General features: G+C 35.1%; 3 protein-coding genes across 3 annotated transcripts; 1 reads left to right on the forward strand and 2 right to left on the reverse strand.

Annotated features, from left to right (window-relative positions):
* Positions 1–1,292: 1,292 nt before the first annotated feature.
* LOC122402546 lies at positions 1,293–6,404 on the reverse strand. The gene is made up of 6 exons (XM_043405421.1): positions 5,828–6,404; positions 4,481–5,113; positions 3,075–4,219; positions 2,724–2,993; positions 2,398–2,640; positions 1,293–2,336 (listed from the first exon to the last, which is right to left on the reverse strand). The coding sequence occupies exons 1-6, from the start codon at positions 6,402–6,404 to the stop codon at positions 1,293–1,295; spliced, it is 3,912 nt and encodes a 1,303-aa protein (XP_043261356.1).
* Positions 6,405–9,915: 3,511 nt separating this feature from the next.
* On the forward strand, positions 9,916–12,905 carry LOC122402495 (cilia- and flagella-associated protein 45). The gene is made up of 6 exons (XM_043405324.1): positions 9,916–10,138; positions 10,657–11,061; positions 11,150–11,535; positions 11,594–11,726; positions 12,149–12,442; positions 12,596–12,905. Exons 1-6 carry the CDS (start codon positions 9,944–9,946, stop codon positions 12,791–12,793), a joined length of 1,611 nt encoding a protein of 536 aa, XP_043261259.1. The 5' UTR covers positions 9,916–9,943; the 3' UTR covers positions 12,794–12,905.
* Positions 12,789–14,982, reverse strand: LOC122402496 (GATOR complex protein NPRL2). Its single transcript, XM_043405325.1, has 9 exons — positions 14,864–14,982; positions 14,529–14,665; positions 14,351–14,442; positions 14,125–14,281; positions 13,933–14,050; positions 13,631–13,865; positions 13,431–13,561; positions 13,188–13,357; positions 12,789–13,111 (listed from the first exon to the last, which is right to left on the reverse strand). Exons 1-9 carry the CDS (start codon positions 14,901–14,903, stop codon positions 12,935–12,937), a joined length of 1,257 nt encoding a protein of 418 aa, XP_043261260.1. The 5' UTR covers positions 14,904–14,982; the 3' UTR covers positions 12,789–12,934.
* Between the last annotated feature and the right edge of the window lie 1,531 nt (positions 14,983–16,513).

A 16,513-nucleotide genomic window follows, 5' to 3' on the forward strand; every position in this document is an offset into this window, starting at 1 on the left:
AACGACTTTTTATACGTCCTGCGATTACTTCAACAGTATATTGATATTTTGTAATGAATTTCGATTCATTAACTTGTTCAACTGTTAGTGGTTTCCGAGTTTCCACTACAGAGTATCGAATGCCACGATCCGCAAGGAAATTATCACCCGGTTCAAAGTATCTTAATCGACAGTATCGAAGCGTCTTAAAAATGATTAATAAGAATCATTAATTGAAACTAATAAATCTTACTGACTATTAAATTAACGGACAAATGAATTAAGGGTAGTAACCAATTAACGCCATTTTACTTAAAACGAAACTGCATTCACGACACTCAAATAGTTTAAAATACTTTGTATATGTACTAATTGATAAAAGTAAAACCGCACTGGAAGCCATACTTGCATATTCATGTGGATGCAAAGTCGGAGCACGCGTTGTTGGGTGCTGTTCCCATGTAGCCATGATTATATGGTACTTTGGATTTGCTCGATTTCATGCTTCTATTCATCTGCCTGCTGAGTTCCTTACTACGTATTTCGAAGACTGTTCGATATCCGAAGAAGAAGACGAAGGAATGTAAAATATACGTAAGTTACGTTATCATAACATTCATACTTTGAACGTATTTTTGTCAACTTTCCCATCGTTTCTCGGGAAAGTGATAAGGACATATTTTGTTCCTTGGGAGACACTCTAAAAGATCCTGCATGAATTTTTCATTTCCGGGCGATGCCAAAAATGGGCATTTCTTAACACCCTCCTTTGTACATTCATCATTTTAAGTTTAAGAGTACGTTAACAATTTTGTTATCTATCACAATTATTTATTTTTCAACATGTATGGCCCTACTAAACTCTATGTTTCTTTAACATTTTCCGAACAGATTCAACTTTGCGACTTTCATCGAGGACTCACTGTATCAGTTTTTACTCTCTCGTTCGGTGGAAATGCATCAGTATACGATAATACATTTCGAAAAATCAAGTTAGTTCCCCCCCAAAATTTCGTGTATCCTAAAAATTTTTTTCATTTGCTATTTTTACATGTTCCTTGCATATTCAAATAAAATTTATTGAACTTTTACACTCACGATCAGTGTTACCAAGCCAATTTTCATTGAAAACATAATAGCTTACGTTCCATAAAGTGGGTAGCAAGCAATTCCTATTTTTTAAAATATCTAAAATAGGTATCTTCATATCGAATAACGAAAATGCCCCCTTAAAATGGCAGCACTCCTTGTGGTACGTTCGAAATAAAATCAGACGCGTTTCGGATAAAAATACCAACGACCTAAGGTCAGTTTCAAGTGACTTTCTTCAGTTTTGGCATTTTCTTTGGACACCATTGCATATGAACCCCCCAATGCTTTTCTTGGCACCGTTCATCACAGTAAAATATCATCTCGCATCCGAGACACTTAAATTTGGGCCCGATGACTCCGCAATTGGAGCACGAAAGATTATGTAAGCTGTTAGGGCTTCGGTTCACCTTACCGAGATGCGGCGTCTTGCAATTCCTAAGCGGGTTCCCCGGTGTGGTCTTCGACAATTGTGCGTGGGAGGGTACCAAAGCCACCCGATACGGCGTCGTCGAGTCGATGGATGGCATTGCCTGGGCGTCGTTGGCAACAACAGGGTTCGTTTGTGCAAAATTATCGGTGCCTTTGACGAGCGATAATCGATCGAATAGAATGTTTTGCATCTCTTGATACTTGACGTTGTTCTCGTGGCCTTCTTCGCCAAAACTAACGTCTTGCGCGTGATTGGTCGCATCTCGGTTAATGACTGGCTTATTAACATTTGCCACGAGCGGTGACTCTATAACGTTTGACAGGCTGGAAGTTTGCAACGCGTCGTTGTTTGCTCGGTTGGATGTTAACGTGTCGCGTTGCCTGTCGAAGGAAGCTGCCGCAACAACAGCGGCGGCAGCCGCGGCCGCGACTACGTCCGGAATCATCCTGTTCTGAGAATACTGGCTATTCATCGAATGTCCAGTCAAGGGTACTCGCAGTAGAGTCTGTTGCGACGCGGGTAAAGATGGCGATGACAAAAAAAGGGGCGGTAGATAGCCCGCGTTAGCGTTGTTAGTAGATCTTCCTCGCAAACGATCGAAACTCAAGTTGTTTGGATGTTGTAGGTTGCTTGTAGTTGGAGAGGGATACTTCATCATTGGCTCCTGCATGGGTGGAAAACGTTTGTCCGCGTGTTGTAGTGGCCGCAGACCTTCTTGCATGGGAAAATGGTATCCTGGTAAGAAATTTGGATGCAATCGAGAGTGATACGGATAGGTACCGTAAGGATACATTGCTGGATGATAACTTAGAGCGACACCGTTGTAGGGGTCGATCTGTAATCGTTGAAGTATTAATTTAGTTCGTATTTTTACGAATGCGATATGTGTTACTTACAGCATAATTGTTTGGGTAAAATTGATTCATAGGGATTGGCGAATAGATGTTGGGACGCAAAGGCGGTACCGATGGAACTGGTTGAGAAAGAGTTACGGACCCAGCAACGTGTTGTAGTAATTGTTGTCGTCGTTGTTGTTGTTGGTAATATTGCCATCTGTCCGTACTGCATTGAGGAGTGTTGTTCAATATATTGTCAGTCGCACTGGGACCACTTATCTTTTGCATTTCGGGCCCGGGAATCTGTCGTCACACAATAATGTGTTGCACATGAATAGAAATGAAAGAATAATAATAATTCCATAAACGAAATAAGTTCCTCTTACACGAGAAGCGTTCTCCGTCGATGCAAAAGAATCATTTCCCATGGTTTGTAATTTAGATTTGGGCTTCAAAGTTTGCTTCTTCGACATTCGTGCCACCCAGTTACCAAGAGTTGGAAATTGTTCGGTTATCGAATTACTGCTGCCGCTCCTTTGCGCAGGATCGTTCGACAGTTTTTCTCCTTTGTGAGATAAACTTGAACACGTGACGTGTTCCTGTTTCGATGCCCCTATGGAATCGGTTTGGATCGATTGATTCGAGCTCGATGTAACCTGAATCAAAACAATCTCCAATCAAACATCTAGATCCCGCGTGTCGGAACAAAAATACAATATCTTCATTTATCAACGAACCTTTTCCATATTTTGACCGGTTTCGCTGACTTTTGTGAACATAACATTGCTCCTACTGGACACGTAGGAGTTATGTTGCGGGACACGCTCCCTCGACGAAGTAAGTTGCTTGTCGGGCGTTGATTCGAACATTGTGCTGGCTGAAATGCTCGCAGCCGCTTCCAAACCGCTTGCAACAGAATTTATGCCAGTGATCTGGTCAGAGAATCCGAGACACTTAATTTTCTCCGATTCCTGGACCATCGCAGGATCTGGAGTCTCGTCCACCAGTTTATTACCTTCTTCTTTCTTCTCCATGCTTATACGATCATCCTCAAAAAATCGAATTACTTTTTCCGTACGATTTAAGGATTTATTATCGAAATCTTCTACGTGAACGTTGTTCGTACTATTCTGTTGCCTCGTTTGCACGCACTCCTCGAGATCCGCAGGAGCTTCCTCTATGGAATTGCACTGAATAGTGGAAACCGTGGGTTCCATCGAGTTCTCGATTATCGGCCAGATTTTCGTTTCTGAGACTTGTAAATCTAGATCTTCGTCGATCGAATCGGGGAGACAGACTCTTGGTAGGATCGGAGGACTGTTGCTGATCTCCCCGAGCTGTACAGTTTCGTAATTCAACGGCGATCGCGGCGACAACTTAGGCGGTTCGGGCGACGAATCTAAAAAGTTGTTTTTTAGTGGTTCTTCGCTCTCCTCGTTTAGGTTCACGAAAAGGTATTTGTCATCGGTTGGACATGCACCGTCGTCGTTTACGTTAATCACTTCGCTCGAGGCCGGAATGGCTACGGACAATTTGCTGTGCAATTTAGACACGTTCTCGATCTGTTTTTCGTAGCGATTCATCACCTGTCTCAATCTGGTGTTTTGTTGGTAGCTGGTGTCGTTCGCCATTTGCTTGGCTAACTCTTGAGCCTTGCTCCGCAGTTCGCGAAGCTTTTGCTTCAGTCTGTTTCTTCGGTACTTCAACTTGTAGCTGTCCGTTTTCAAAGACGCGGGATTCGTTTCCTTTTCGCAGAGCATTTCGGACCATGTGCTGGGAATCGTGTCCGATTGTGGCCGAGGCGTGGAGCCTGTGATGATTCTGTAGTTCGATTCCTGTTCCGATCCCGCAGTGATCTGGGAATTGCTATATTTATCCGCCTCTGTTATTAACAATAGAATGTTTTCGGTGGTTAATTAAAATATCTTGTATCTTTCGTGCAACGCTTAAAACTGGCCTATTCGCGATAGATAAATAAAAAGGCACGATACAAAATATGAGCAATATTTTTACTAAAAAATTAGGTTGCTTTATGCTTACAAACTTAAATTGTACCTTTAAAAACGACATCAATACGAAACTTAAACTACTATCATTCATGCAAAATTCAATAGAAAGCATTATTTATTATCGTCGAGATTACCTGTACGAAGAACTTTCTTCAATCTCAACGGGGGCACCACTTTGCTGCCATTGTCTTCCTTGGACGTCGACACCATTTTGGCACACTTGTCCCCACACAAGTTCTGTGATCCCCCTGTCTCCTTGGATCCACAGAAATTCTTTAAAAATTCCTTGATAGAGCTCTCGACGCATTCCTCTCTGCTCTGACTAGAATCCGCTTCCTGCGATCTTTTCTTCTTTCTGTTCTCGTGCTCCACGTCGTCGTTGAATTTCCTCTTGGGCCAACGAAGGCTTTCCACGCTGGAAATTTGGGGAATGACGTAGCTCAGGGAGCCCGCGGACTCTTTTATAGTATCTTGCTCGTCAAGATTCATATCTGCGTTTTTGAGAACCTCTTCGTTAGATATACTGATTGATTTCACTGGCTCCACTTCAACGATGTCCAGATTTATGGGCTTGGATACAACCAACAGAGATGAACAGTCCACGCGGAAGGATCTTGTAGGCGCGGGCGGAGCTGGACGAATTGGCAGAGAATGATTCGGTTGCACCGGTATAAAACATGGCCTGCGATCTCGTAAGGCAGTTGCCAAGCTGGCAGGTCCTTTGTGATTTACTTTACTGGAACTATCTGCTATCATAATTCGAGGCTCTGGAATTTCAGTAATTCATAATTAGTAAATACTACCAACACAGTTTGAGTTAGGTCTGGATTCTTCTATCATCTTCAATTCGTTGTACGTTTGATAACAGAATACGAGTTTAACTATTATTATTAACCATAATAGCTCTTATCTAAAAAACCCTATCAGCAAAAATGACTTTTATCTATTATTTTACAATATTTTGTCACGGTTAGCGAGTTGGATGATACTTGGAATAAATAATTTCGTATTAATGGCAGATACCCGCTTATCGATTTTATGGAGGAAACCTTTACTTGTTACAAGACTGATAACTTATTTCAATATTTAAGGACTCTACATATATCCTTTTAATATATCACATAAGTTTTTTAACGTAAAATAGTCTTCCACATTAATTTTGTTATATTGCTCTATCAGTTCTTTTTCAATTCATTATACATATATTATATATTGTATAAATGCATAAAATAAAGACTGCTATTATTTTTAAATACATTGTACTAGTTAGGAGTTAATTTAATCCTATTCCCTACCCCGTTTTTCCCTAAATCTCTATAATTATTGATCTTAGTATTTACAAAAATACCAGACATTTCCTGAATCAATAACATTTATCTCTTACCAAGAAGAACGAACGGCACGAACTTATGGGATGACCTAATGACCCATTAAAATATTGACTATAATAAATAAAAAAAATTATTCTACAAATTCCATACCCAAGGCAACGACTGCAGAGCATTTTTCGTTTCCGGTTTCTTCTTGATTCGCTCTGGTCAAAGTGTCCACGTCGCTAAACCGCTTCAGAATAGTCTGCTTCCACGTGTTCTTCTCGTCGGCTGTCAGGTCGACGAAGATGGGCCTGTCCTGGACGATCGTTTCAGAAATCGAACAATCGAGAACTGGTTCATCAATGTTCTTCGAATCCTTTTCGTTTTCTGTCGTGGTTTCGCACGTTTCCGAATCTTCCTGAATCTCGCTGGAGCTGCTGATCAAACAGACGCTCTGTTCCTCCTCAAAATTCGCGTAGCTTTCCTCGCAGCACAAGTGTTGCACATCGCAGGCAGTTTCTTCTTTCTCTTCTTTAGCTTGCAATTTAGTGGACTGTGCCTCGAGGAACGTAGAACTAGTTCCCGAAGATTCATCGGCTATTTTGCAAATTCTGTTGTCGCGAGATATTATTACTTTCGGCCAGCAATTCGGGTCGAACAATCTGGGCGGTGATTTATACTTTTTCGACCTTCCTTTGTGCTTTTTCGACGAATCGATCGTTTGGCAGCCATCGCGTTCTTTCATTTTTTAACATAGAGGTTGGCAATTTCGTAATTTATTATTTACAGGCAATTTTGGGGAAAGGTACTTTGTAGGAAGGTACAAGAAATAGAAAAGTAATTTATTATTTAAGTTGAATCTAATTAGAAAGAAAAGAGAGAAGAAAAAAATACAATTACAGATTGGTGTTTTCTTCCATACTAAACTTGTATAATTTGACAATTTATTACAATATTTCGAACATAATTTTTAAATTGTTGGAAACACTTGTAAGAATTATATCAAAATTTCACTCCGCTGCAATAAGAATTTTAATCATTTTATTCATTTATTAGATGAAATAATTTTTAAAGCTACTAACATCTTTGTTTTTTGGTAAGATTATATTTCGATCTGAATGAAGCTTTTACTAAACAATAAATAAGCTATTGTTTTGAAACAAATAATTGCCTGACAATGAGAAGTTTTTTCATAATACCATCCTTTTAAATTTTGAGGAATTTAATGATTCAAACTATTTTTAATTGTACATTAAAATAACTACATTTTCCTAGTTGTAAAATGTAAAAACGTGGTTACAAAACGTTGGAAAAAGTATGCAAATTCATTTCAGAATAGTAAACAATATCGAACTTTGTAAGAAATCTAAGCAGCTTGAAATTATTTTAATTTATAATTTTTTCTGTTTCTTTTTGTATTCACTTCGGCATTATTTAAACTAGAATACTTCGATTTTTATCCCGAAAAAATATAAAGTGAACTAAAAAATAGTTTTCGAGGAATATAAATTTGTCTAAATAATATACTGTTAACATTAACATGTTTGTTAAATTTTTTAATTGATTCTATTCATTCGTTTCAGTATTACTATACACTTCGTTTTTTTATCGTGCCATATACTTGTTCATTTTCGATTTTTTTAACGATTTTTTTAAAACTTGTTTATTAAACACAATTAACACTTTTACATTCACCGAGCTCACCAAAAATCTGTCACACAATTGTCAGATATTTAATAAATCATTAAGATTGTACATTTTATTTACAAGCACGTGCTTCCTAATTTTTTCACTGTCAATACCAGTCACCAAATTTTATCATTGGATTCCATATTTTATTTTCTCTCGCAAAACAATAAATTGTCAATTGCAAAAACTAGCATATACAAATATCTCTCCCGTCACCAGAGAATCAAAATAGAACTAGAGATTGAAAAACTAGCGCGTTCCGTGCAATTCAAAATTATTTCCTGGGAGTCTTACGAACCAATTTTCAAAACTTACAAAATTTCACAAATCTTTGATTCCTGAACGCAACAAAATCGAAGTGAATAATGGTATTCGATGTAAAATGATTGTGTACATGATTTGCAATTAGTATTTTGTAAAAAAAGGTATTAATTTAGCGAGAACTCGTAACGAAATAATTATATAAATTATATATGACGGTAAAAATTAAATTGTTCCGGTTGACACGCGCCACAAAGCGGATCGAGACGCTGTCGCGCGAAAAGTGAAGCCAGAAACGAAGAAATCTCGCACTTGGGCTTGTGTTCCCTCTTCTATAAAAGTTCTTATTAGAGAAACCCTTCGCAATTGGCCGACTAGAACGCATCCGTTTGGCGCAGCTCATGCACACAACATATGCCGATAATACATCAAGGAAAAAAACTTTGCTATTAGTGAACTTGTATTTTTTCTTAAAGGTACGCACGATTCTTGTATTTAAAATATGGTAACTGAAAAAGATAGACGATGGCAAGATAATATTTTCAAGCCTCGTTTAAAAAATAATAATATCGAATTATATTTTGAACGAAATTACGATTCAAAAAAATATTTGTTAAACGTAAAATTCTCTAAAAAATAAAATTAAAATCTTGTTACATGCTTGAACAAAATACACAGAAGTGCAAAAGGGTGATTTATTAATATAAAAGAGTAAAAAGTTTCATTTTTTATTGTAATCTGCGAAACTAGCGCGAACTCGAGGAAACACCTCTAACACTGTAGTTATTGCACCTGCTGTAATTGCTACTGTATTCACTATGCCCACTACAATCGATGTTAGATTTGCTTTCTACCTATTTATTTAACAATAGTGTCTTGATACAGGGCCGAAGTTATATTTAACTCGCTCGTGTAAAATGCATGCATGATATCGATCGACTCTTTCATTCTTTGGGTACTGTTTAATACTTAAATGCAAAAGTTCTACCTGACAAAATCGATTCGCCAAATAATCATTACGCCGTGTACTTCCCTCGAATACACATCTAAGAACAATTAGTACTCACTGTACAGAATAAAACTGCCCTTTTTAAAAATGATACTTCAAATATAGAACTTAATAAAAAAGAAATTTTATTTTCTGAAATACAAAACTATAGGTATACAATTTATAAATATAAAATGCAATCTTCGATTAATGCATCCCAGTATTTTATTACTATGTAGTTTATGTTTCTATTTATACAATTATGTTGATTATAACAAGTAGTAGAATTGTTGTGGAAAAATGCGTTTGAGCGGACACCGTAACAAACGATAATTCAGAGACAGTGGTTCTTGGAAATGGTAATATACTTTTAGAGACAATTTAAACTTCGATATTCAAGTTTCCGATATTCCATTATATCTGGATCACACATTTAACTTCCAACATGAACACTTAATCGACAAGAACACGTACATAGTCACATGTGCATTTTCCCACCCGAGGAAAGCTGACGTCGTAGGGAAACTCGGCGACGATACGCAACACGGACAAAAGGGGTGAATCACCCCATCGTCGGTCTAGACAGTTCTTTGTCGCTCGAAGAATAAAATAAAATATTTGCGATATGAACATTATAGAAATAAATCGCAATGAAACAATGAAAATCTTAAATATCTTCATCGATGATAATTAACGTCGTACAGAGTCAGCAAATTTTATTTACGAATAACGAAAAACATTGGACTCGTTCTTAAAATAGTTTCTGTCCACCATTTCACTCGTCTGGATGTTGTTTTAAAAAATAATTTACAAAGTTACATCTAAACTAGCAAAAGGGCGCACGAATATCTCTTTATTCAGACAGTATATTGCAAATTAATCTGTGAGATATTCTTCAAAAATATCGCTAAAAATAATTCTATTAATCAATATTCTCTTTAAATAACTATGAATTAATAATTCATTATTTATTCATTCTTCGTATGTATTAAACTACTTCAGTTTACGTATTTTTCTTTCAATTTCATAAAAATAACATTTGCTATTAATAGCATATTAAATTATTTTTGAATAATCGGAACGTGCCGCTGAATTTATCGAACAAACAAACACGGCGATCACCGGTTACTGTTTATAAATAATAGACTACTGTTTTACATCAGTCCGCGATATTAATTCATCATGGTCGATCCAACCACATTTTTGTTGCACTGACATTTACAACAATACAAAATATATAAACATATTCTTCTTTTTTTTAAATAAATCTACAGATTGTACATGTGATACGTTGACCTTTGTGTATGGTATTCGCGGGAAGAAAATAGTATATTTTAAAGTGTTAAATGGTGGTGCATAAAGTAAACATGTCGAAGACAAACACTGTTTGTAAACTACCGTCTAATAATGCAAAGCATCAAAGAAATTCAAAATCTGCAGATCAAATATGTTCGAATCTGCCGAAGAATGTGTGTACTCGAACCACTCAATGTAAATCAAATCATTTGAAACATTGTTGTTGTTCGTGCAACGGAAAAGAGGTACTTTTCTTTTGAATAATATTCTTTCTCTTTTTCTTTTTTCCAACTTTTACATTTATCAATAATTAAATTCTTCTACGTCTTTTGAATTACAACCACATTACTTACTTTAAACATTTAACACTGTATTAAATTATCTTAAATTATCATACGATTTTGAAGTTATGCTTATCGTTTTAATTAATAACAGCTTAAACTATAATACATTTTTTCTTTACACATTCATTTTATTTTTTGTGTAAATCCATAATTATACTTCTTAGTAGTGTATGTGTACTGTGTATACAAGTGTATGAAATAATAAATAAATGTCTTATTATAAAAGTTATACTAATAAATATTTTACATTGTAACATTTAAACAGGTAAGATGTTTATAACTAATTAATACTTGAGTGTATTATTAAAAGCAATAATTGAATGATCTTGGTATTCAAATATTTATATATTTAAATAAATAAGTCAAACATTTTATTAGTAACAACCTATTAATAAATAATATTGAAATGTCATATCTAGTTGGATGAAAGAGGAGTTAAGAATAGAGGAGCAAGAATGAAAGTAATTCCCAAGAAAAAAACGGCGCCGCAAAAAATACTAACGAAAAAAGAATATGAAGAGTTTCGAGAATGTAGTGGTCATATGACGAAAGAAGAAAAAATAGTAGCTTTCGAAGCAGAAAAAGAAGAAAGAAAAAGACTTATAAAGGAAAGCTTGGAAAGGAAAAAAGAATTTCAAAAAATAGACATGCATCGACCTCGAGAGAAAAGCGCAACATTAATTGAAATTGAAGAGGAAGCTAGAAAAAGAACGAAACACGTTCTTGAAAGAGCACAGGACATGAAACTTGAACAGGAAGAAGAAATCCAGGAATGCAACAAAATCATATTAGAAACTAAATGCCGTGCCATTCGAGATGCACAGGTGTGATATAATAAAAAAAATCTTTTTTTTGTGTCCTTTTATATTTTTAAACTACCAATTCTATACTTGTATGGCTATACCTTTGCAGATAGCAGAGAAAAAACTGGTTGAACTTGAATTGGAAGAAGAAGAAAAACGTCTCAACAATATGATGGAAAATGAAAGAAGATGGGCAATCAAAGAAGAACTTAAGAAAGAACAAGAAGAGGCAGCACGGAAATTAGAATTTGCCAACAGATTAAAGGATCAAATACAGGAGAATGAGGAACACAGAATGCTAGAATTTGCAAGGAAGCAGGAGGAAAGCCGGCTAATTAATTTAAACAATATTGCTTGGCAGCAAGACGAAATTGCAAAATTGCAAAACAAAGAATCGGAACATGCACGAATTCGACAAGAAATTGCTGAAGGAAACGAGCAATTGAAACATTTTAAAGCCATGGAAGAGCACGAAAATAAAATCATTAATCTTAGGTAAAACTCGTTATTAAGTTTGTAATTAATAATTAATAAATCGACCAATGTTTTATAGTATTCAAGAGTACCAACGACAGAAGGAGGAGAGAGAAAAAAAATTGTCGGAAGAACGGAGGCTTGAAAAGTTAAAAAAGGAAGAGGAAAAAGCGAGAGTAGCGACCCAGGCTATGCAATCTAAAGATATTCAAGTATTCATCTACTCAATTAATGGAATTATTAATCTTATCGGTTATAGAATGTTTATGATTTTTCTTATTTATCTGAATATTTGCAATGAATAAATATTTCGCATTTTATGTATTATTTATTACATAATTTTTATCCGAATAGTATTACCTGTTTCTGAATAACAATGTATTACAACTTTCTTATTTATACAAGAATTTTATATCAAATTAAAACCTGTTAAATAATTATTGCTTAATATTTTATACGATATATTTATACTGTACTTAGTGTATTAAAAATACTATGTAGTTACAATTATAGTATACAGTGAAATATTCTGTATTTAAAATTCAACCCTCTCTTCCAAACCCAATAAAAATTGATCTTTGTAAGATTCACAGAGGAATGTTTACAGGATTTGCACATGGTAGTATTTTTTCAGATACGTATCGACGAATTGAATGCAGCACGGATTCAGGAAGAAGTAGAACGAGAGTGGAGACGAAAGGAAAAGGAAAAAGCTTTGAAAAGAGCAGAGGCTCAAAAATTTCTTATAGAGGAACGAGAAAAACAAATACTTAACAAACGAATAATGCAGGCAATTGAACTGGAACGGGAACGACGCGAGTTTGAAAAAATTGTACGAGTTCAGAAAGAAGCTTTTTGTCGAGATCAAGAACAACTTGAAAAGAAACAACGACAAGCTTTAATTCACAGGAGCGAAATACTGAAACAGGTTTGTTTTTGTTTCAATAATACATTCTCGTTTTGTGCATTTATCACTAGTTATTTCCACAATACATACAGAAAATTGATGTGAAACTTGTTGCAAATATCAAAATTCAGTATCAAAAGAAACTACGAATTCGTATTCCACTGTTGTCATCAGGTAAACGAGAAGGAAAGAGAACGTATAGAATCTAGAAAAAAAATGTTCGAGGAAGGTTTGGCAATTCGTACAAACGTCGAAATGCGTAAAAAAACATTGCGCGTAGCAATGGAGAGGAAATGTGATGAAATGAGAAGCAATAAAGTACCTGAAATGTACATTAACGAAGTGAAACGAATGATCGAGAGTATACAATAAACTGGTCATTACCAAATTGCGATCTATCGATTAATCGAACACGACATGTTTAACGAAATATCGTGTATCTATTCAAATGAAAAAGTTCGTTGCATTTATCGAAAGTGTAGAAGGTAAAATCCACAGGACATTACTTTTTTGTTACTTCCATAACATAACAACATTTGGATCGCGTTCGACGATGTCTTCGATTTGTGCCGCCGATTGACTCGTACTACAACAAATTTCATCGAGACTGAACGTTCCTGTGAAGTACTTATAAATCGGATTACTCTTCATTTCCTCGTTACAAGGAGATCCTGTCAGATATATTGGATACTGCAACCAGAGGTAAACACCTTTGAATTTTTCTTACAATACATTTTTTTTCGTTAAAAAAAAATGACAAACAAACCTTATATACTCGACGAATGAGGCCTTCGATGAGACCGAATTGTACCAATTTTTTCTCATTGATTCTTAAATTCTGTGGATTTAATCGTTGACATAAGTCTCTCATGCTGCTGCCGTGTGTCATACTTGCATACATTCGACATATGTCCCTAAGATAGGCGGGTTGTCTAGCTGCGAAATAAATAACTTTTTATATAATGTGCTTTTGCTTTTGTAGTTCATTTTACTGAAATTACAAACTCACGAAATTTAGAAGCGTATGCTATACATCGCCCTTGTAATTTTGGGTTTTCAGCTAGTTCTTTTAATTTTGGAGTCGCTGTATAAACATTACTGTATTGAAATATTGGAATCAATGTTACAACACCATAATAGCTGAAAATAAATAAAAAATATTGTAATAATTGAATGTTAAACATAAAATTTTTCTATTTAAATGCTTACACAAGGTTTTGCACACAGCTTTTAACCAGGTTATTTTCCACATCAGCTTCGGCTGCTATTCGTGCAACATGATTAAATCCATCTATATAAGGCAGTACTTGCTGAGTAGTCAAATCCCACTGATCGCTTTGAAACGTTTCACGGCCCTCCAAAAATATGGGTACCTGATGATCAAGAACTGGTTTTGGCTCGGGTGCTAACTTTATGACTTTCAAGTGGGATGTCATTGTTCCCTCTAATAAAATATTGTTTTATATCTTTAATGCATTCATTGAAAATTACTAGCAACAAATTGTTCTTACCTGTTAATGTACACATTTTGTGTAAATTTAAATCTTGCATTACCTGCTGGAGCATTTGCGCTAACCTTGTTTTATCATCAGATGCTGATAAAAAGCAATTTTCTACTTCAAGGGCCATCTAAAAGTATGCATTACAATTAATAGTATTTTTAAGTAAGTTACCTCATTAAATTGTAAGGTATAAGGTCTTACTAAAAAATCAGACATCTTTCTAACAACAGGTTCATAATGCACTGTACGAGCTTCTGCATCACAGACAAAACACAAATTAAAGTAAAATGCATTTCTTGCATATTTCTTGTCGTCGATTTTCACAGGAAATCCCAAAATCTTACAGTCCTTCAATGTTCTGGAATGAAATGAAAATTTTCATAAATTTATTCAAAATCAATTTTTCTTGATCAGAAACTATGCTTACACTGTTATAGTGCTACGTTGTAATTGTGCCTTTGGTATAATATAAACGCTCACATTATCGAAAATATCCTTTGAAATAAAATTATCTGGTACCTAGAAAAGAATTAAATCCTATCTATAGTTTATTGCTTGGAGAAAAAAGTAGATATGTAGGAATGATATATAGAATTTCTGTTAACCTGACAAGTAATTTTTGGACCCACAATGTGATGAAATTCTGACAAAAATATACATCTAATAGGATCTTCTAGTCCTTTATCCTCTGCCTCGTTCATCGTTGCTACAGGGTTTTCTTTTGCATTCACTCTTAATATGTCTAGTTAAATACAAACATTAGTTAACCTACTTATTAACTAATTTATAAAATTGCAATTGTTACGTTTGTTTCAATCTCAGACTTAAAATCGTAAACATCTCTGTGCTATATCGTGCTCATAAGATGCGATATATGAATATAACACTTTTGTAACAAATAGCATAATAAAATTTGTCATGCATGTTGAAAGTATGATACCTAAGCGTTCATAAGGACGTGAAGATAAACGTTCAAACATTTTAGAATAAATGTTGATCTCCACTGATACGTCGTGTTTTTAATTTAAATACTCAACTAAGTTGTGAAGTTGATGTAATTTTCATGTTAGTGTCATTCAAATTATTGGTTACTGACGTATTTATTTATCTTTGTATTTATCCACGTTCAAACTAAACGTTTCAGCATGGTTATGTGCATATGTTTATGCGTTTATATTTTCTCATTTTGAAAATACAACGCAAATGGCATTTTTAGTTTTGTTGACTCTAGCAACTACAATAGTTAGGTCGAGTCAGTGTTACCAGACGCTGACCGGTGTCTAGAGAAAATGCTATATTGATCCACAGACGAGGTATATTAGTAGACCTTAAACCTTATGGACTTTTGGGGCCCAATCTGACTCCCATACCGACTTGAAAATTCGGAGGAAAATTCGAATGTTGTAAAAAAATCGGCAGGGGGTAGGTGGACAAAGTTTTCAACAAAATTACAAAATTTCAAATTGTTCTGGAAAAATTATTTTCGGTTGCGGGGTTTAATTCCAATCATTTCTTGTGAATTGACATACTCTCGAAATCCACTTTCGAGAAAAAAATTCATTATCGAAAATGTAGTTTGTAGCCAGAAATGCTTCCCCGAAATTTCATGCGAATCTTTAAAATGTCATAACTCCTGAACGGATCGGGCGATTTTAAAGTTTCAAAAGGCGAACTGCGTGTAGTTTGGCGAAGAATACATAGAAATTCCAAGAATATTCAAAAAACCTTATAAAAATGGTTCAATTTTCAAACGTCCACAACTCTCACAATAGTGAACGTATCTCATTGAAAATTTGTTCTAAAGTAGAGCTTATGGGTACCTACAAAAAGTATTACCCAAAATTTCTGTACAGTGTTAAACAAATTTATTAAAAACCAAAAACGAATTTTTAAGAAAAATCGACAGGGAGTAGGTGCCCAAATTTTTCGACGAAAAAAAATTTTAAATCGTTCTAAAAATATTATTTTTAGCTAAAGGGGTCAATTATAATCCTACGCACTTTTGAGAAAAAAATTCGAGTAGTTGTTAAATTTTTCGACAAAATTAAAAATGTTCAAATCGTTCTGAAAACAATATTTTTAGTTGCGGGGGCTAATTACAATCATTCTTGGTCAATAGGCATGCTCTAGAAATCCTATGCATTTTCGAGAAAAAAATTAAGGAAGGTGGACTTTTTCGGCGAAATTGAAAAGTTTCAAATCGTTCTAAAAAAAATATTTTTAGTTGCGAGGGTCAATTACAATCATTTTTTATTAATCCACATACCCCCGAAATCCTACGTACATTCGAGAAAAAAATTCATTACCGAAAATATTATGTGTGGCCAGTACTGGCCAGAAATGGTCGTGTGTGGCAATACTTTGTACAGTAAAAGATGAGCCCTTTGAGTGATGCAGCGTTAGCAAGAGTTAATCGTTGTAATGAGAAATAAATTAGACTCGAAATATGCGATTTTACCTTTAGGCCAATTCAAGATTTTTAGGCCGTCGAATCCATTCAGTTGGTATTATCAAAGTTAGTTTATAGGGAGTATTGTCGGAGGTGATTGATGACGTTTTATTGAACCCCACCTCTTCCAAGGAAGTTAGG

Source organism: Colletes gigas, unplaced genomic scaffold, assembly GCF_013123115.1.
Source record: "Colletes gigas isolate AHSC1104 unplaced genomic scaffold, ASM1312311v1 Colletes_gigas_Sc00037, whole genome shotgun sequence".
In the NCBI taxonomy this organism is placed as follows: domain Eukaryota; kingdom Metazoa; phylum Arthropoda; class Insecta; order Hymenoptera; family Colletidae; genus Colletes; species Colletes gigas.